At 41.3% G+C, this 20,741-nt stretch overlaps 1 protein-coding gene across 7 annotated transcripts in view; it reads left to right on the forward strand.

Moving 5' to 3' along the window:
- enah (ENAH actin regulator) overlaps window positions 1-20,741 on the forward strand; it is a 123,311-nt gene that overhangs the window by 38,763 nt on the left and 63,807 nt on the right. Inside the window, exon 1 of one of the 7 annotated variants that reach the window (XM_069514604.1) lies at window positions 8,916-9,811. The exons of the other annotated variants lie outside the window; for them this stretch is intronic. Coding sequence (XP_069370705.1) covers window positions 9,798-9,811 — 14 coding nt within the window. The 5' untranslated portion in view covers window positions 8,916-9,797. Of the gene's footprint in view, window positions 1-8,915; window positions 9,812-20,741 lie in introns of those variants that run through there. 7 annotated transcript variants of the gene reach the window in all.

Genomic DNA, 20,741 nt, shown 5'->3' on the forward strand with positions numbered 1-20,741 from the left:
CTGCCGTTTTTCCTGCATGTACTGTTTCCGAAGCCAATACCGGCACAGGGAGCGGACATATGTCCACAATCTTGTCTCACGATTCAGGACAATGAGCCCGCAATACCCCAACATCATCCTTCTGCCACCAGTACATGGGTCCATTTCTACCAACCCGCTCCCACAGAGCTCTGTTCTGCTTCCAATCTATTACCCGCTTTTATCTCAGAGTCAAATCCAGACTCTTCTGCACCCATTAACAAATGACCCACAACCCGACCCATCACCCGCGATTAAAAACACAGGCTACTTACACAGTCACTCACATTAATTGGGTTATGTCATCCTTGTCCTCAGGATTTGGTGGTTGGTTTGTGTTCTGGGAAAAGTTGTCACAGCACTTTTGCTCTTACAGCTGTCGAGTGTGTTTCATCAATGACAACATGCCTAAACTTCATGTTTATTGCACTTATCTAAACAAGGTTACAAAGTGCTTCACAAAATACATGGCAAAAAAACAGAATTAATAAAAATAAAAGGTAATGTTCTATGTAGTGTTCATTGGTGCTCATACTTAAGCTCATTACTTAACCAATACAACAAAATTAGGTACACATTAACTAGGTGCTTACTAATATGCATATAAGTAGCATATTAGCCCTTTATTAGTAATTATTAAGTACATATTAACACCTTATTCTACATAGCCTTATTCTACCTCTATTACACCATGAATTAAGATTTTTCCTTATATTACCTCCTAATTATCGCTTATTGGCTCTAAATTAATGCATTGCTGTTTCTGAATAATGATGTGAATAACCAGTGGGTTATTGGGGCCTTGTAAAGGGGCAAATAACCCACTGGCTATGTAGAATAAGGTGTTAATACGTGCTTAATAATTACTTATTAAGGGCTATTATGCTACTTATATGCATACTTATATTCATAAGCACCTAGTTAATGGCGAATATGTGTACCTTAATATAAAGTGTTACCCAAAATTAATTTGCAAATCACACAATTATTTTTCATTCTAAAGTAAGAGTAAGCTCAGCCACTTAAATAGTTAAGCAAACATCGAGGTTTGCCTCACACCATTGTTTCAGGGTCGCTGTGAGAAATGAAAAAATAGAAAAAATTATATAATAAAGAAAACGCCAAAGCAGCACCTCAGCTTCTGTTTCAGGTCTTTCTATTTGCTGCACTCATGTAAAATGATCCATTAGCATTTCAGCGTGTACCTGAACACATCCTGTTATTCGAGGACAAAGGCTTCTTCTTTCTTCTGTGTCCTGGTCAGTACGGTCATTCAGGCAGTGACTGGCTCTCTGTTTATTGGGATTTAGTCCTCACACCCTCTGTCGCATGAGAACAGTAACTATATCAGGTCTTGTCAGGATGCCTTTGTTGAGAGTTAAATGCTCCATTGTTAGCACAGTGCCAGCGTAGTCTTACGGGAAACGCCACCATGGCAGTCTTGGTGCACCTGTCTGCCATTTGATATGGAGCCTATTAGCTGCTCACGTCCCCTGACTCTCGTGCGCGGCTGTGTTTCAGCAGGAGGGTGTGTTTCTGGCCGTGAGACAGTTTTTTTGTCGTTACCTTGGAGCACACAGTGCGTCACTGTCTGTTCAAGGATACCTTGACAGCGATGGATGGTTTGTGACCTCACTGTCACCTGATCGTCTCTGTCATGTTTTGTCTTTACGGGACCTCCAGTCACCAGGAGACACATGGGTAAAGCCATATTAATGATGAATGAACCTTTGGCATGCAGCTACTCTGTCTATTACGATCAGGGTCAGCGTTTAGTTTTCCAACAACGTCCAGCATCCTCTTTCCTCTCCTCCTCCCCATTACTCCTGTCATTCTTCTCTATCTCTTCTTACTTCTCTCCCTCGTCCCTTCCTCAGCTCTCCCTCCCTCCATGTGTTTATTGTGTTGCTGTTTAGTTGTGCTGTATCCGTGCCTCACTTGTCTGCCTGCACTGATGTCCCTGCTTGCTCTACAGTCACCGTGGGAAACAGCCTGGCACCAAAACAATGCATCTTTCTATTTGCTCACTTTGCCTAAAAAAAGGTCTGTCTTTCTCGACAAGCTGTTTCCCATCACTAGTTTTTAGTCAGTAAACTGAAGATTATTTTATGTATTATTGCATTGGTCTCACACAAAGCCTTTACATTGCCTGTTGCAGCATCCGAGATCCTTTTTTTTTTAGTATAAGTATTTGTTTGCAACTCTACCTGGCCCTATTCACTACTTCAATCCACTGCTTTACATGTTTCGTTCTATGTTTTTAATGCAACCTGGCCTTACTGCTTTAGAGGCTTGTCAGGCGTTTGCGTCTTGTGGTTAATGCTCTGAAAGTAGAATCAGAATCTACTGTAGACAAACAGCAGAGAAGATCAGGGGTTACTTGGTAATAACCACTGTCGCTGAAAAGACGAAGAGAGTGACAACCTACAGAAGATAAAAGCTTCCTCTCTGTATTGAGTCTCCTCTGTTCCTGCTCTCTGTTGTTTCTTGCCCGCTGTGGCAAAAAATACTGCTGACTTCCCTCATGATGTCATAACACACACCCACACAGACATTAAGAAGAAGAGGCTGTTTGTTTGACTTTAATTAAAGAGGAGGGCTGATGGTGAATTATTGTTCCATCAGCGAGACTGTGCCAAGCCGGCCTTTAAAGACACTGTTGATATTGCTGGAAATAATGAAAGAGAGAGAGAATCTCTAATGAAGCGTGCGTTTCATTCTGGTGCTCATGTGCATTTATTTCTCTCCACATTTCAGACAATTGTGTTGATCTGTTTTCTAACATCTGTGTGTGTGTGTGTGTGTGTCAACCATAGATTTAATTTAAAGATTGGGGACTTTTTCCCACTATCCACATATGAAGCCAGATTCTGCGTCTTAGAGATCGTGGGGGGGGGTCAACGGATCCACACGCTCCATCAATCAGTCGCAGCTGTCAATCATTGCACTCATTTTCATAACATCAAGTAATCAAACTTACCGAAAAAATGATCACCTGATCATGCATCAGCAAGATTAGAACTACCTATATTAAAAAACTATTTTTTTAAATCAGGACGATCTGGCTTCACTTTTGTGGAGCATTCATGTCGTTCCTCTAGTCTATGAAGTCAACACCCAGTGTCCCTTATACCCTGTTTATACCCAAATGAGTGTGTTATTGCAGGGTTTTTCTTTTTTAAGACATTCTTTAGTCCTTTTTGCTTTTATCGAGAGGACAGTCTAAGCGTAAATTGCAGGAGAGAATAGTGGAAGACATGGGTCAGAAGTGAAACTGTGGCTCCTGCAGAAAAACTCAAGCCTCTGTTTATACTGGAGGGACATCATCTACACATCTGAGAGTCATGATTTATTCAGTGGAGGGGGGTTAATCAGTTTTAATTATGTAAGTATCTCTATAAAGATTGAGAAGCAACATTTTGATGTTACTTTATTAGTCCATAGTTTGTATTTATGTGGACTCACACATTGTAAAATATTGTACAGAGACAAATACATTGGAAAAACAGTGACTTTTAAGGTGTAAACTCTCGTGTTGTCATTATTAAGATTCATTTTCTTATAGTTGTCCTGTATCCAGGGTCTTGGAAGGTGTTTGTGGGAAAAATCTTGTCTTTTATGAGGCGAGTGTCTGTGCCTGAGTCTGTGGCATTTGCGCCACCTGTGCCCTGCAGCCTCCCGTGGTGAGACAACCTGAAATGGCGTCAGGCCTGAGGGAAGCGAAGATGTCTTGCTGTTCGCCTCCATCACTTTCTTCTCCTGCTGCCTTTGTTTCTATTAACGGAGCTGTCACAGTGTGTCCGTCTTCTTCATACATCCTCCACTCCTCCTGTCTTCACATCTTCCTCATTTTGCTGATATTAATATTATTGGATCATTGATATTTAGGAAGTGTGCAGCTTTTTATGTTGTAGCAATGAAATACTGTAACTTAAGTACATGTTCACAACAGCCAGAAACCTTTATAAAATGTGTATAAGGCGTATAGAGTAGAATCAGGGGAAAGAAAGAAAACACAAAAACATGGCTGTCGGATTGTTTTTACTCTTTCACACTTTCGTTCAGTTATATATCTTTTTATTTTTTTGGTTCATTGGGTTTTATAACAAATCCAGGAGCTGTGAACATGAAGTTATAAAGTCTTTGGTTGAACAGTTTTGTCAGCTGTTGCATCATCAGGCTGCAAATGTTCCCAGTGGAGTGTGGACAAATCCAAATCTGGTGTCTCGAGGGCTAAAAGGAAACAACATATCTCTACACTCCTGTGCTGATGCACATCCTGTACGTGTTGCTATGGTAACCAAATGATTTGCATACATGTATACTACATTTATGCAGATATCGCACTATAAGGTGGCTTTTTGGACAGTTCACAATAAGCAGTTGGATTTATATTTCCTATTAATGCTATAAAAGTTGTTTAGCTTTTAAATTTGTGCTAAAATCACGTGTCTGGTAATCTGGTGGTTGATCCATTTGCTTTCAGAATAAAAGCTCCATCAGAGTGTTTAAATCTAGACAAAAGAGGCTTCCTGACTAACCAATCATCAATTTAACTTTTATGGTGAGAATTTTAAGGCATTGTTTTCAGACATGCACGGAACAGATTCAGGAGCTGCATGTCACAACAATAACGTCTAAGTCAGAGGCTCTGCACAATTTCCGAAGATTCTCTTGCCAGCCCTCTTTTAAAAACTCTGCATGAATGAGCCGTGGGAACACAGCAGGAGATTCTCCAGAGAATTCACTGTGGGTACACTGATGAAAGTTCTAACGGGAGACAGAGGCAAAACTGTAAAAATTACAATTTCAACGCCAATGTCACTGAGCTGTTAACAAAAGTCACATAATAGGATGGGACTGTGTTCAAGTACAGTGGGGTTCAATAGCTTGCTCCCACTTGCTTATTCACTTGACTTTTGGACCCTACTGTATATTATACTATAATTAAAATGATCAATCAGAGCAACATCTCAGAAGTTGCTATCACTGCTAACTAATCTTGTTAAACAAGGTAAACAATATTAATTTACTGAGTGAATAAAATGAAAAACATTATGAGTTTGGACAAAGTCACATCAAGCTATTCTTAAGGTCCAATCGACCACTTATCCATTTATAGTGGATGGAACGCTATGATGGAATTATCCGCTGACTCAGCGCTCTTTTTCTCCCTCCATCTGCCTGATTTTACCCTCGTCTCCCCTCCACCTCCCCCTCTCCTCCCTCACATCATCTGTGCTGCTAAAAGCAGCAGGGAGCTTATTACAGGTGCCTCACACCGCGCTCTCTCATTTTCCCTCTTCCCCCTCATCCCTCTCCGTCGTCCTCTCCCTCCAAATGACTGTAATAGCTCTTGATGTGTGTGTGGTGTTTAGACAGCCTTTGAGTGTGTGCTTAAGTGAAGTGTGACAAACTGCTCTCGTTGTAGACCTTTCATCCGTCACGACCTGTTTCCCATCGCACACGCTGCCTTTAAAAAGCCTTATTTAATAGATTCAGTATGTGCATTCGTGTGGTAGCTCCATTTTAGGTCCAGTCAACTAATTATAAATAATAATCACACACATTCATTCATTTCTAATGAGACTAATGGTAGAGTATGGATACATTAGAAGAACATATATGTTAATAAGTTGATCCTACTGCTTTGTGTGTGTGTATGTGTTTGTGTCTATAAGTTAGTGCTGGGCAATAGATAGATAGATAGATAGATAGATAGATAGATGGATAGATAGATAGATAGATAGATAGATAGATAGATAGATAGACAGATAGATAGACAGATAGATAGACAGATAGACATACTTTATTCATTCCTGAGGGGAAATTATTGTGTTCCAGCAGTACAGACATGTGCAATAAGTAAAATTCCACAATGTGGAAAAAAATCTTCTAATCCAAAATCACGATAATTGTTTTCATGTAAGTCGATATCGATATATATCAAGATAAAAATCAAATCAGTGCCACTGCACAACAATGAAGTTAAAACACTGCGCTGCGTCATAATCTGCGTGAAGAATTTATGACTGTGTGTGTGTGTGTGTGTGTGTGTGTGTGTGTGTGTGTGTGTCCGCTCACACACAAACTGAAAATTACATTTATTTAGTTATTAATCATTGATGTCGGATCATGACTCCAGATCATTCCGGTCACTTTGTCCTAATAACTTGTGATCAGTGATTGTGTCTATTGCTAAAGTGTAAAGTGAGCACAGCTCAGGGAGGGAGTGAGGAGGAAGCAGACTCGGACAGAGACTTTGACAGAGGACGACCGGACCTTTAATGCGCGTCTGTTCTCTCCTGAAGCAGCGGTGGGGATATTTATTCAGCGGTGGAAACCCACCACAGCTATGAACGTGGCAGACAACACGATAATGTTCAGTCGCTGCATTGACGCAGAGTCACTCACCTCTCTGCAGGAGCCCAAACATAAGCACGTGTGCAGCTGCTCCTCCTACACTGTGCTCTTTGCATCAAGCTAACCTGACATGGCTGTTACTTGCTCAGTTAGACAGTATTAGCTCAGAGCGTCAGCATCTAATGTGCTGAACAAAGGCTGAAATGCTTAAAACTCCTCCAGCCGTTGTTGTTCCGACCTTCAAGAGGTTGGAACAGCCTTTGCTTGCGGCCCTGTCACTGTATGTCTGTTATACTGTGTGTCAGTGCCCAGTCCTATACGTACAGGCCAGACAGTTGTTCTTGGAACCTGTTATGGAAGCTGTTTTTGCTCGTAACGCGCTCTTGTCGCAGAGGTGCTGTCAAGGGCCTGCGTGACCCAGCCTGATTGAACAGCCTGGCTGCAGGGCAGAGATATTCCCTTCTAGACATTTTGAGTGAGCGTTGCCCCTCTAACCAATGAGAGAAGGCAAACAGCCAATATCCTTGACACACCTAATCGGTGGTGCTCGCACATTACTCGTGTAAGACCAGAGTAAAAGTAGAGAGAGAGAGAAAACAAGCAAGAGTTGGACAAGGTTGTAATGCATATTAGAGAGAAACTTCTAAACCTCTAAATATTAAAAATTGTGTTCACTTCATATGCATCTTTCATATGCATAGAAAAATAAAAAGATATGTGGACGACTATCCAAATACCCGTTGTCTGAACTGTACATCTGCCATGAAACAACACAGCCCTCACACATGCTGCTAGACATGTACTCTATTATTATGGCTCTTTTCATGCCTGTCAACTCAAGCCATATTTCCAACGCGTAAAGAACAAGAAAGGCTGCTTTTACATACATTTACATTCAAACATGTTTGTAGCCTTCAGGGTGAATCACAAGTTTAATCCGTAATCATGTGTTCAACAAGTCGATCCTTTGTCAGTGACAGCTGCTGACGAAATGTTACGTGCAAATAGAAGATGTGGAGTGAGAAGCGTTGCTCAAGATTGGATGAGGAAAATATAAAAAGCTCTTCTATTTACAACATGATACATTGTTGTGTTTAAGGTTCAGTGTTAGGGATGATGAGCCTATATTACATTTATAAGGCAAAAACTGTGGTATAAGATTGTAGTTTGGCTCAGATGTTTGAGTATGGAACTTATTTTAGTTTTGTTTTAATGTGTCTACAGATAATTAATCATTAATCAATTAGATTTTTAGTTTTAAGTAGAATATTCTTCCTACAAGGTAGTTCTGAATAGGTCCAATGACAGAGTAAAGGTTCAATATCCTGGTGATGAATGAACAAATTCAAATCTCTTTTGGATCCATTGTGGTTCAGCTTTCATTGTTTAACTGCTGCTATTATGCTACTGCTTCTTTGTCCTTTTTGTTGCAGAGATTGTAATTTTCTGCCACTAGGGGTCTCTCAATCAAATCAGTAACAAAATACAAAGTTTTTTTGATGATGTGAAGTCATGGGGGAACTGTCTTCTGGTTAGAATTCAGTCTCAATGTTTCAGGAAGTTTGGACCAGGAGCCGAATTATCCGCACATCCTTTAAAAACATTGATTAAAGCAGTTTCTCATCCTGACACATCCTGGAGGGGCTACGGCTGAGCCACTTCTAAGGTTTGCTCAGGTTTTTCACAATTAGATTGAAATAAAAATGTTTTAAAAGTGGACAAGAAGTCTTGATGTTTCTTGCAGACAAACACAATGCTGACACATGTGCTAAGAAGATAATGCCATTGACAAGCGATCAATGAAATGAACCACTACCTTGATTAGTATTACAAAATGATTTTGCCTAGTTGCTTAATGTCACTGGAGAATGTTAGCATTTAGCATAAGCTTTTAAATGCTAATCCGTGCTTGAGAGGGAAAAAAAAGTGGCCAACAAGCTCCCAAGATAGCGAAAGAGTTGGCATAGCAACCAGTACAACCCAGTAAGGACTGCGGTACAGGAAGCATTCGCTCATAGGGAAATCCCAAAAGTTTGTCTGAAGGCATCCTCTAAATATGAATAGTGACTCACAAGAGTCAGATATTATAACTGCTTTAATAATGAATTCTCATGAGATACCAATGACTGGGTCAATGACTGATATACACATATTGTTTTAATACTGAACTCCATGCAGCTGTACTCGGACTTTGATCTCGCAGTATGAATTTATCAGAACAATGCAGAGAGAATGAAAATGAATACGTAGTGTGATCCCACAGAAGACTTCAGTATGCTGCACCATATTTAGACAGTTAATATAAAACTCTGCAGCGTTCCTGGGAGTGTGTGTGTGCTGTGAAAGGGAGAATCCCTCCTGTCAGGTCTGTGGTTCCGTCAAACGCTGGAGCAAGGCTTGACTAATCCTTTTTCCAATGCCACAGAACATCAGTAATTCTGGCGGCTCCCTTCCTCCCGACTCGCCTCAGCAGAAATTGTTCTGGAGAGAGTGAAAGGGAATGAGTTGGGTGGGTGTGTGGCGAGTTAGAGAGATTAGGAGCGCGTGGATCGTCGTGCTGATAAAAGCGGAGCGAGGAGCTGGGCGGGAGGAAGAAAGGGAGCCACATGCACATGAAAGAGAGAGATCAAGTGAGAGATGAGACAGATGTAGCAGCAGGAGCCAAGCGAGAGAAAGAAAATTAACGGAGAGCTAAAGAAGAGAAGGACACCCCCCTCGCCTCCCATCAAACATCCCTGCTCGAGCCTTCCTGGGCTGAGCCGTGCCAGGCTGTGTGATACCAACGCAGTGTTTTGCCCCCAACCAGCACCCTAACAACCTTCGCCCCGGAGCTCAGAGAACGCAGGAGCCAGTTGTGCAGAAGCAGGATCCTGTTGCCTGGATACCCCTTCACTGTCCCCACGGCGGCGAAAAGCCAGGACTGGAATCGCATGTGTGTGTGTGTTTGCTGGCTGGTGCCGCTGCCATGGGAAAAACACAGCTGGCTGACTGTCTGAATGGCTCCCTCGCGCCCCTGCTTGCCGTCTCCCTCGCTAACACACACGTATGAATAAGGGAGGAATCACCCTGACACTGGGGCTTTGAGGAGAGTAGGTGGGAGGCAGGGGGTCGGAGGCTGGCACCCTGCTTTGGATGATGAAGAAAGCTGTTTGGTAAGCAGGACGAGAAACGAGAGAGATTACCTCACGGAGTGAAAGAGAGGAAGCAAAGGGTGGCGAGAGCCTGAGAGAGGAGAGCCACGGAAGGGAAAGACTGGTAGGGGAGAAGCAACGAGTGGGGCTGGCTGGGTTAGCTCTGAAGGCAGGGGGGAGGTAGCAACTCGCAGGCTGTGTGGAGGCATACAGATCCAGTCTTCTGGTCCACAGTCCAAAGCCTCCAGCTTCATCCTCAATCAGAGATGTGCACTAGCCCTCAAAATGGAGATTCACCGGTATGTACCAGCTGTCATTGAAGGCTTCTTCTTCTGTGTTTCTTCATCAGCTTCTACCACAGCGTCATGCTCTTGTTGTGTTCATTCTATAAGGACTGTGTCTGTTTATCATGCTGCTCATGTTTGAGGCCCCAAGAGTGAGTGTTTCTGATGATGTTCCTAGAAACAAAGTTAATTGAAGAAGAGGGAAATCCCTGGGTTGTATTCCTTCACATTTCATCACATTTGAAGCATCAGCTTGACCACACCTGCTGTGGAGCTGCCTCCTGCCTCTGCAGTTATTGCACTAAGCTGGGGATACAGTATGGAACCAAACTGAACTATCGTTTATATATATATTTGAAACATGTAAGTACATTTTACTTCCTTTGCTGGGAACAGTTTCCCATAAGCAGTTTAAGGCATGAGCTCTGGATATTATCCAGACACAACCTCAAGACAATCTATGGAGTGTTGAGGTGAGGGTTGAGGCAGGAGGTAGGAGGCAGGACATAATGTCTGAATTCCACTGCAGGGATCACATGTTTTTGTTTACAGTACATAGACATGCTGGCCTGTATCAACAAAGGTTCTGCAATGTCGTTGTCTTTCCAAGCACACTGATTCCAGCTCGCTGCAAATTCTCCAGATAAGTCCCCGCTTCTTACATGGACTCACTCAGGGAAAACTCCAAAGACTGTCTGGAACCTTTGACTCAGACAATAATGTTCTCAAATACAGCCCCTCCGCATATTTTCAGGAGATTATCTGGAGCTCAGTGCATATTTGAAAAAAAGTTTAGAGTTTTAATTGAGTTCTAAAATCTGTCTCCTCAGAATTATATTTGAATCCAATTAAACTGAAACAGCAAAGACGTTTTGCAGGAAACATTATTTTAACCACATGGTTGTGTAGACTTTCTATTAACTTACTGCTAAGTTAAAGAGAAAGATTAAGGCTAATGATAAAGAAAGACTGTTTTCTTATATATATATATTTTTTACATTTAACCAGCTTTTTTTTAAATGCAAATCCTGTCATACTAGGGCTTGGCAAGAATCTGGTGTTGTGGAACATATCATGTGACAATGATTGGGATTCATTATATATATATATATATATCTTCTATCTTTAAATTTTCTTTGGCAAAACTATCATAGAACACTCATATGATAAAGTGGAAGAGTTAAAAGGCTCAAGATTGATGTCAACACTTCTAGTATCATTAATCATCATCAAAAAGAACCACTGCATGTGATAAATGTGCATGCAGTTATTTTAAGAATCGATTACAGTATCACTATATATGATATCATGATACTGAAGAGTATCAATATTATTGATATATTATTTTCTTACACCTCTACTTGACTTAGTAAGTCACTATTCAACAGCATTTGCTGTTGCAGTGTAGATGTATGAGGATGTAAGAGGACATGCTTGGTTCAGACAGAAAGAAGAAGAGAACTTCACTTTCAGACCAGAGGGAGTTATAGTTATATTAAATACAGAGAGAAACACAATGACATTGTTGATGTAATCTGTGATTTATAATCATGTGTCTACCAACTTAATCTAAAGTAACATCTAACAAATAGCACAGCAGTGAAATGCCCAGTAAAGATGACATCTAAAGACAAATGACATCTGTGACAATCGGTAACAAGCAGACAATTGGACTTTTCTTACTTTCAATGAATGTCATGAATTTCAGATGCTGACTGATGATTCGTGGTTATTGCAGAACTTCTCGTTTTGTCTCCCATTTGGAAGTAAGAATTCTGGGGTCTGGCTGTGAGAGAAGGATTTTCCTCTGTGAAACCACACCACCTGTATGATTCTCCCTCTCATGCCCAGGTTCCTGTCTCCCCGAGGGCTCAGTGAGGGCTCAGTGAGCAAAACATTGCTGACTTCTGCATTTAGCTGCCATAACATAATGTTAAACAAGGAGACAGTGCTTAATTATTAATACATCTTTGGTATGCCCGGTGGGCTGGGTATTATCTTCACTTGAAGGGAGTATTCCTTTGAAAACATGGCATTAAGTAAAGACAGATGACTGGTTGTATTTGTCTTTCTCAAATGAGAGACTGGACTCTGAATGGCTGATGGACCATCAAGACCGATTGTCCTTGAACTAGATTTGCAGTGTTGAAGCCAGGCTCCAGGGAGGAACTCTTAACCTTCATACCCGACAATTACCTTGCAGCAGCTCTTAGTCTTATTACATCAGACATGAATGCTTTTTAAAAATAGTAACTTTAAAACACTGATTGAACACAGGGAGCAGTGTTAGATCTTTTCCACCAATAATCAAACAACCTCTGTTATTTGATCTGTGGCTTTCAGAGTTTTTTTCTCCAAGGTGATTTAAGAAGAAGAGACAATTAACCTGAATTTCTTTTCTTTCTTCAAAGTAAAGGGCAGACATTTTAAATCTGGTTCAAATTTGCTGAATTTCTCTAAGTAGCATTTTCATTGAGTGGGGATTTAAACAACCAGGGAAGGCCAACAGGAAGAATGATGATGTTGAGCCACAGCCACAGAGATGTTGCAGCGGTGTGGTGTCTCTACACAGACTCAACATCAAAACCCAAAGTTCTCTGGAAATCAGACCAAAATCCCATGTTTCACTAGTCACTCACCTGCCTGCCCTTTCATTAAACAGTGATGGATAAGGTGAGCTCGGCTTGTTATTCAGGTCTGTCAGTCTTCCTGTATGAATTCTGTCAGTCCTGTGTCTAGACTAATGGAAACCAGTCCACTGTGTCAGTACTTGTGTGTGTGTGTGTGTTGTATTGTATTGCCAGTGTGTGTCATGCTTTGGAGTGAGAGGTGATTGATGCCCGACATTATGTTGGAGGGTGTTTAAAGATCAAAAACAACACAGCAAAGTCCCACAAACACACAGTGAGGTCCACTGATGTTTCCTCTCATCAACAGCTTGTGCTTCATTCAAGTAAATCTCACTAAAGATGTTGATTTTAGTGATTAAAACCCATGTGAGGGAAATGAATTGCAAGAAGAAGCACTGTTCTTTGTGTTAGAACGTAAACCATCAGGATTATAAAAACAAAAAGAATACGAAAGAAAATGCATGAAAAAAACCAGACAGATGATAAATAAACAGTTTAATGTAGAAAACACAAGATTACCAGTTAACCATGGCATCATTTTACATGTACAGTATGATAATGTGACTTTGGCAGTGAAATTTCAGATTGGTTGTCATCCCATTGAACTGAAAGGTAATATTATATTATATATTAGTATATCATCCTTAAAATGCAGTTTGACCAACACTGATGAACTTAAATGTCTTTTTATAGACATGAGTTGATCAAACGAACTATAATGTTAATTGTGTAATTTATTGAAATCATACTCTTCAGATTGAATTATTGATTGGCTCTAGCTGTATATTTCAATGAATGTGAATGTCATAAAAAAGATAATTTTTTTTAGACTTTCTTTGGGTGACGCACAGCAGTTGTTTGTTTTTTTAAACCCAGTATAAAGTAGAGGACTTTCCCAAATTGAAGTTCCTACAGGCCATCTATGGTTGCCTAAGAGGGACAAACGTCCCATTCACCAGGTGAATTTCACAGGTATTTTATGAGCTTTGAGAGCAGTGCCCTGTTGCACCGTTGTGTTCTGACTGTGGTTAAAAAAAACACAAGTGAATACTGTTCATCTGAAGGCCTCGATTGTTGGTTCTCCGTGAATTTGTACGAGGAGTGAAAGCTGATTGCTGTTCCGTCCAGTCCAGACCTGCCCTGCGGTCAATGTGTCCCCTGTCTCCTGTGTGAATGCAAACGTGACTGGACTCTTGTAAAATGTGGCAGGTTCCCAATGAACACGCGGCCTGCACCCGGAGCCCCGGCAACCTGCAATACACTATGCAGTGTGTGTGCGCAGTGTGTATGCCTGGTTAACATGTCCATTGACCTAACACATGCTAACATGCACACTTTCACACAAATCGTGTCTGGAGCGTGTCTCTGTCTTCTATGTATAAAGTGTTAGAGTAAATGACTGCTAGTTTTCAGGCTTTTTGCTGTCCTGTTTCTTATAACAGGTGGAACTTTCAGTGTCTGTTTTGAAATGTATCCAACTCTCTCCCACCTCAGTCTACGTAGTTTTACTGAAACAAACTCCAGATTAGTGTTTTAGTTCCATGTCAGAAGTAATGTCCGTCCAGACTGACAATGCATATCACATGACCATTCGCATACACTGGGCATGTGTAAAGACGAAGCAGATTTTCTTCTCTGCACTTGGTCGCTTACTTGCAGAGATTAAGATCAGGGATTTCTTATCTGGGTCTAACAACAATGTTACTGAAACTAAGTGTTAGCAATGACATGACAGATGAAAACCAATAAAGGAGCAATCTCGGAGCCCATCGGCTGTCTGCTGATGACGAATTAGCTTCTGGGGACAATGGACACAATTTTGGGGCTTCCTGTGTAGGCATTAGATATCAGGGCCCAGACTCTGTCTACTGTTTGCCGTACACTGTTTACAGACTAATTTCTTTTATCACACGTGTCGAACACTTCACAGCAGAGAAGTGTGGGCAACAGGCATAAACATAGCAACAGTGATGCTTTAAAAACTAGAATGTAGTAGTGTGGATGTAATGTTGTTGCGTTATCATGGTGGCTGCTTTTCCACTTGATATGACCTCTATTTGCTCCTACTGTGTTCTCATAAGTCACCATTAGAAGGCAGGCAAATGTGTACTGCAATTTTTCTTTATATTCTCTATGACCCGTTGTAACCCATTTGACAGATCGTGCCGTTTCATTTAATGAAAGGTCAGACAGGCTTGTTGTGGGGATTCCCACCCTGCTCCCCAGGGGGTGATAACAAAGGCTCTTATTACCGCGCTACTGAAAAGGCCAGAGTCATTAAAGGCAAGGAGAGAGGGGTGGGGGGGCACCTGTGGATCCCTCCTCTGGGATCTGTGTCTTCAGTTCGCTAATGGTTTCTGAGTGACTTTCTCAAAGCCTTATTAAATCCAGGAGGATTCAGCGAATCAGGCCCAACTACTCATTAAAGAAGCCTGGTGCTTGACTAGGCCAGTCGACGGTCCGGGTAATTACTGGGCAATAAATGTTTTATTCCATGATGACCTGCATTAGGTGACAAGGAAATAATTAGTGAACAACGAATCAGCACTGTTGTACTGTAGCAGTGATGTGGGAGTTTGTTCTCAATTCTATTAAACATGGGTATACATTCATTCTATGATTTGAAAGGCCTCTGATAAATACTAATTTTACTAATACTAATATTTCTTTATTCTAGTCGTTATAGTGTCATGGGTACAATTTTGGAAGTAATGTACATATAAATTAATATAATGGAATTTTTCATGAAAATTATGTATTTTGTTGACTTGTTTACTTTCATAAATACCCAATTTTATTCAAAGTAAAGGGAACTTTTCATTTCGATCACCTTTTAATTGCGTCATATCTACTTTACTTGTGGCTTTGCCCATCTCTGCTATATTTTCAGGGGCAAACAACATATGACAAAGGAAAAACTCCCTGCTAGCTACACTTGGTCATTAACCGATCACGATTATTCATTGTTGTTTGCTATCATTTATGAAACTTAAATACGTTACCTCATCTCTTCACATAATTTGTGCCTGAGTCGAGTCCGGTAGATTTTCTCCTGCAACGGTTGTTAAGACAACAATTCCCATGATCCCGCCCTATTTCACGACATCACTAAACTAGGTCTTTAGTTATTGATTGAGAGACCCCTAGTGGCCAAGGTTAATATATTGTTTACATTTTCAAGATTGAGAAGCTTTCCCATCAGTTGGTCGCCTGCCCAGTCTCTGTCATCTTTCTACTTAATGTTAATATCTGTCTGCCCTTTTTCATAACCATTCATCAGATCAACTTCAAACTTGGAAAGTCAAACACTAAATTCCGAGGGCGGTGCAGCTCAGACAACGTACAGCGTGCAGATGCCAGGGTTTCTCTCCATTGTGTAACACTGCATCTACTGTGGTGTTCACCCACAAACCAAGTTGATTGAGCACACGGATCCAAGGGCACAGTAAACAAATCTGAAGGCATGGACTTTGCATCAACAGGGCTTATAAAACACGCACACACACATTTTTTTCTCTTGAACTGGCCCCCCCCCCACCTTCGCCGTGGTACATTGCTGTAACAAGTTATTTGTGAGAAGTTGTTTGGATGATGATCTCACTGTATAGCTGCAAGCTGGATTAAGGTATGCCAAGCAATCAGCTGCACAGCAGTAGTCTCCTCAAAGCAGCGTGTGCCTAAGTTGAATCTCCACCATCTTCATCACGCCTCCTCACTGAACAGGAAATTTGTTCAGTTGCATGTGCACACGAAGTGTCCTTGCAGACACCTGGAGCTGATAACATTTAAATTGAAAAACAGACTCTGAATGAGCCACTTTGTCCTTTGATCGACAGATTTGATGTGTTACCTTGTTCTCAGCTTTTGCTTGACATTTAGCTGATTATTACTGAGGACGTTAACCAATGTGTTCCAAAATGTAGAAAAAAAAAGGTAAAATGGGAAATAATGACATCACAACCTATTTAACACATCTGCTACTGTTTACTGTTCTCTACTGTTGTTTTGTGTAATGAGCACGCACCACAAACAACAACAATAATGGTGTCTATGTACCAGTTTCTCTACGTTTGGGCTGCTAGCTCTAATTACGAGTTTGCAGCTAAATTTAGCATCACCACAGCCACCTACCAGCCGACATGCTCGTTTGAGCATTTGTAGTATTTTTTGTGTTCTCATCTGGACTGAGATATGTTGTAAAACCAAGTTTGTGAGGACGGAGATTTTTGTTTTAAAATGGAGGGGAAAATATTCATTAAAAAAATATCTGCAGTAGTGTAGACAAGGCATGACTGTATATAGACTGTTTATCTGGCATCAACATGTTTTTAACCACATATAAACCCATGTATAAATGCAGACAAGACACTTAATTAACACAGTTGCAATATGTGAACTTGTGTTTCACTCTTATTGACCAGATGTTGGCCTTTGCCTTCAGAAGTAAAGCAGAGAATCATCACTCCATTTCTCAAGGTTGCAGTCACTGCTCTGATTGGAGGGCCTGCTTGTCTACCTGACACTCACACACGTGCACGTCTCTCTATAGTTGTGAGGACAATCATTGACATTAAGCATTCCATAGCCCCTTACCCTCAACCATCACAACTAAATGCCTAACCTAAATCTAATCCTAAAACAAAGTCTTCACCCTCAAACAGCCCATTGAATTTGTGAGGACCAGCCAAAATTTCCTCACAATGATGCTATTGAACAAAAATTGGCCCTCATAACTATAGCTAGACATGCACACACAAACACACACACGCACACACTTATACACACAGTCTCAGTCTCACCTTGGCCTGTGCTGAGTTATATTTAGTTGATAGTGATGGTGGATCCTTTGTCACACTTCAGGTGTCTTTACTGCTGTAATGCCACACGCTGGTCTTCTCCTGCTCCGTCCCCGTCTCTCCCACCATCTGGTAGAGTGGATGAGTCATGTTTGTGAGTGGAGGGTATTTTCTCATGGCTCCACCATATCGTGTGTGTGTGTTTATCAGCAAAGAAAGTGGGCACCCTCCATGCAGTCAAACGTCTATTCGCGAAAAGAATGGTGAACAGGTACATGTATGCACATCTGCACATCATACATGTGCCTTCCACCCCCCCCATTCCCTCTCTTTAGCGGTAAGCAGACCTTCGCCCACACAAAGCTGTGTTGCTAGGGTGACAAATCAGTTTGCAGTTCCTCTAAAAAGGCTCCAAGGTTGGAAAGGGGAGGGGATGGGGAGTCCTGTGTTGGCTTGCTGGACTGTTGATTACCACCTCTCACTGTCCAGTGACTAGCTTTTTCTGCTGGGTCTCTCTAGTTACAGCTTGGACTTGTGGTGTAAACCACACACTGATATTTAATTCAATAGCCAAGCGCCAAATCATAATATACATTATCTCAAGGCACTTAGATTATTTAGATTAGTGGTTTAGAATTAAAGAGGGGTTTTTCCCCTGAAGTTGTGGCCACTTGTCACTTTGATATATTACATTTTTCCTATTGTATATGTTGGCAAAAGAAAGGTAAACTAGAATCCTATTTTTCATGGAAGATGAAGAAAGTAAGATAAACTGAGTTATGAATTCATGGCGATAGTTGTGAACACAGTCGCTTGTGAGAAGTCCAGCAGTCTCACAAGGTTAGGCGGAGATGCTAATGTTTGCAGTTTAAATCAGAGCCGAGAAACACTTCATGTAATCCATTCCTTACATATTTGTTATTGTGGTTTTTGTTTACAGAAAGGTTAAAAAAACACACACCATCCGATTTGCAGCAGCCCCACGGACCCAGCTTCACACTCCAAAAATCCGAAGCTTAGTGGCGGGACGATAAGCTTCCAGTGGGCAATCGCAGCTCCCTCAGGACAGGAGATTAGTGAGGGGGCAGCTGTAAATTAAATGTGTTTTGTCAGGGGATTGGATTGAAGGACAAAACATGCAATTTTAAGGTGTCACTTAAGGCTGTGAAAACTTAAATGTCGTTGAAGAAAGAAAACAACAGACTAGCCGATAATGAAATGAATCATCAGTTGCATCAATTAAATCCATCAACAGCTTGATGTAATGGATTTAACTGAGGCATCAGCTGTGTGACACAGTATCTGGTCTGTACTACAAATAGATATAGAAAACGTGGTGTGGATTGTAAAACTTGTAATTGAATAATTTCTCCTTGACAATGTCGTACTCAGTAAATTTATTGTAATACCCAACACTCAGTGGTAGAACAGGGACATGCTCTCGTCTGTGGGGCCTCTGCTTCTCCTCCCTGCCCCCTCCTGATCACTTCCATATGGGCTGGAAAGACTCTGCATCTCCTGCACCGCACCATAAGTGATGGCTGATTAATGAGAGCGAGAGAAAGGGAATGAGAGGGAGAGGGGAGGCAGTGGGAGACCGATTAGGAAAAAAATGGTTTGATGAAGGCAACAGGAGGGTGAGACAGTGGTACACAAAGTTATAAATTGAGTGGGGAGGTAAAAAAGATGGTGTGAGTTGAAAATTAAAAACCTGGTGTCAGAGCAATGAAAAGGATGCAGATGTGGCTGAAATGCTCCCCAGAGCTCCTCCATCCCGATGCTCCTTCCTTCCGTCCGTCCGGAGCCAGCTGCTCTCCTCCCTGAACAAACCCTCGGGTCATTCCTCAGCCCTATCTTACCTCTCTCTCTCTCTCTTTCTTTCTTCCTCTCTCGTCCTCTTTCATAGCAGGGACTCCCCCTGGATTCCCCCACCCAAGCTTGGAAGAGCCCTCTCTAACATTTATATGGCTCCGCTCGAATGTTTTGCTACAGCAAATTTATCATCCTTCCCAAGCTTTTTATTGTCAGATGGGTTACAGCCAGAAAGGCCAAACTGCAAAAACGCCAAGCCAGTTTGAAAAGAGACATGGACACAGTGGAAAAAAAAGAAAAGACATAATACGGACTGTATTGTGTGTGTGTGTGTGTGTCTTAAGCTGCTGTCAGACGTGCACTAAACTCTGAATAGTCTCTTGAAATTATCCAGAGGATCCATACATGTAGAAGACATGATAAGGGCCAACCGCTGTGTTGATGTGACGTAAACAAGAAGTTTCATAAAATGTCATAATTATGCTAATAGGTTATAGTGAAATGATGCCTTTTGATGTTTTTGGCTCTATGTCATCTCCTGACTCTCACAATTCTTCAAACACAGTTACGGAAGAGTAGAAATAATTCAGAAAGTAAACTGAACTTAGAATGTCATTTTTTTAAAAGTAGTCTTTGGGCTGTGGGAGGAAACCGGAGTAGACCAGAGGAAACCCACACAGTCAGGGAGAAGATACAAACTACTCATAAAGCAGTCACTGCACCACCATGTCGTCCTCATTATGAAAATCCAATCTGGTTGCAATTATGTTTCCCACAAAACATATTTGCTGCTGCAGTTTAGTTGCGCTGAAACATCTTTATGTAGGAAACAGGGTCGTTTTGTTAATTTTGTCTGTCTCGAGTGAAACAGAGGAAACGGAAGAGGTGAACGAGAGAATCGCACTGTAATAGCAACCAGCTGATGGAGCTGATGGAGCAGCTGAAATGCTGACAGTCTCCATGATCACATAACCTTGAGAGGAAACATTCTGTTCTGTTCAGGCACAACCCCATTCAAAAGAAAGAGCTGTTGTATGTCAGTAAAGTGCTATAAAACAGCGACTTTGATAAGAGTGCAATGAAGACTCTAACTTTAATGGGAATCCAAAACAATATGAGGAGCTGGATACACTGTATCAGTGCTGTAGCTGGTTTTAGTCTGTGTCAGCAGACTGCAGCTGGTAAAGAAGATCCACAGCTATGACACAAAGACTTCAGATTACAGGGCAAATCTCTGCATGTGGTCTCCAGTGTGTAATGGACAGAATACTTTATATAACAACTACACACAAACACATTCATTGACTCTGCTATAACAACAGTAGCTTTGTTTGGACTGTGAATGACGAATTTCATGATTGATTCAATTTACTTCATTAGCAGATCAATGGAATTTCAGACTGTAGTTAAAATTTGTCATTGTGTCCCTGAGCCAGAGTTGTCGTCTTCAAAAGGCTTGTTTTGTGCGACCAATAATCAAAAACTCCATAATAGTCACTTTGCTATTGTGACAAAAAGAACCAGCAAAGCTTTATTTGTGACTCTAGAGCCTGAAACCAATGAATGTTGGGACATTTTGCTCTTGGGAGCACTTGATTATCATAATTGTTGCTGACAAAATCCAGCTTTTATAAGTAGTTCATTTTCAGTCAAACGCTTCAATGAAATGTGTTCTGTAGTTTTTCATAATCCTTTAAACAGACTATT

Source organism: Paralichthys olivaceus, chromosome 19 (assembly GCF_024713975.1).
Source record: "Paralichthys olivaceus isolate ysfri-2021 chromosome 19, ASM2471397v2, whole genome shotgun sequence".
In the NCBI taxonomy this organism is placed as follows: Eukaryota; Metazoa; Chordata; class Actinopteri; order Pleuronectiformes; family Paralichthyidae; genus Paralichthys; species Paralichthys olivaceus.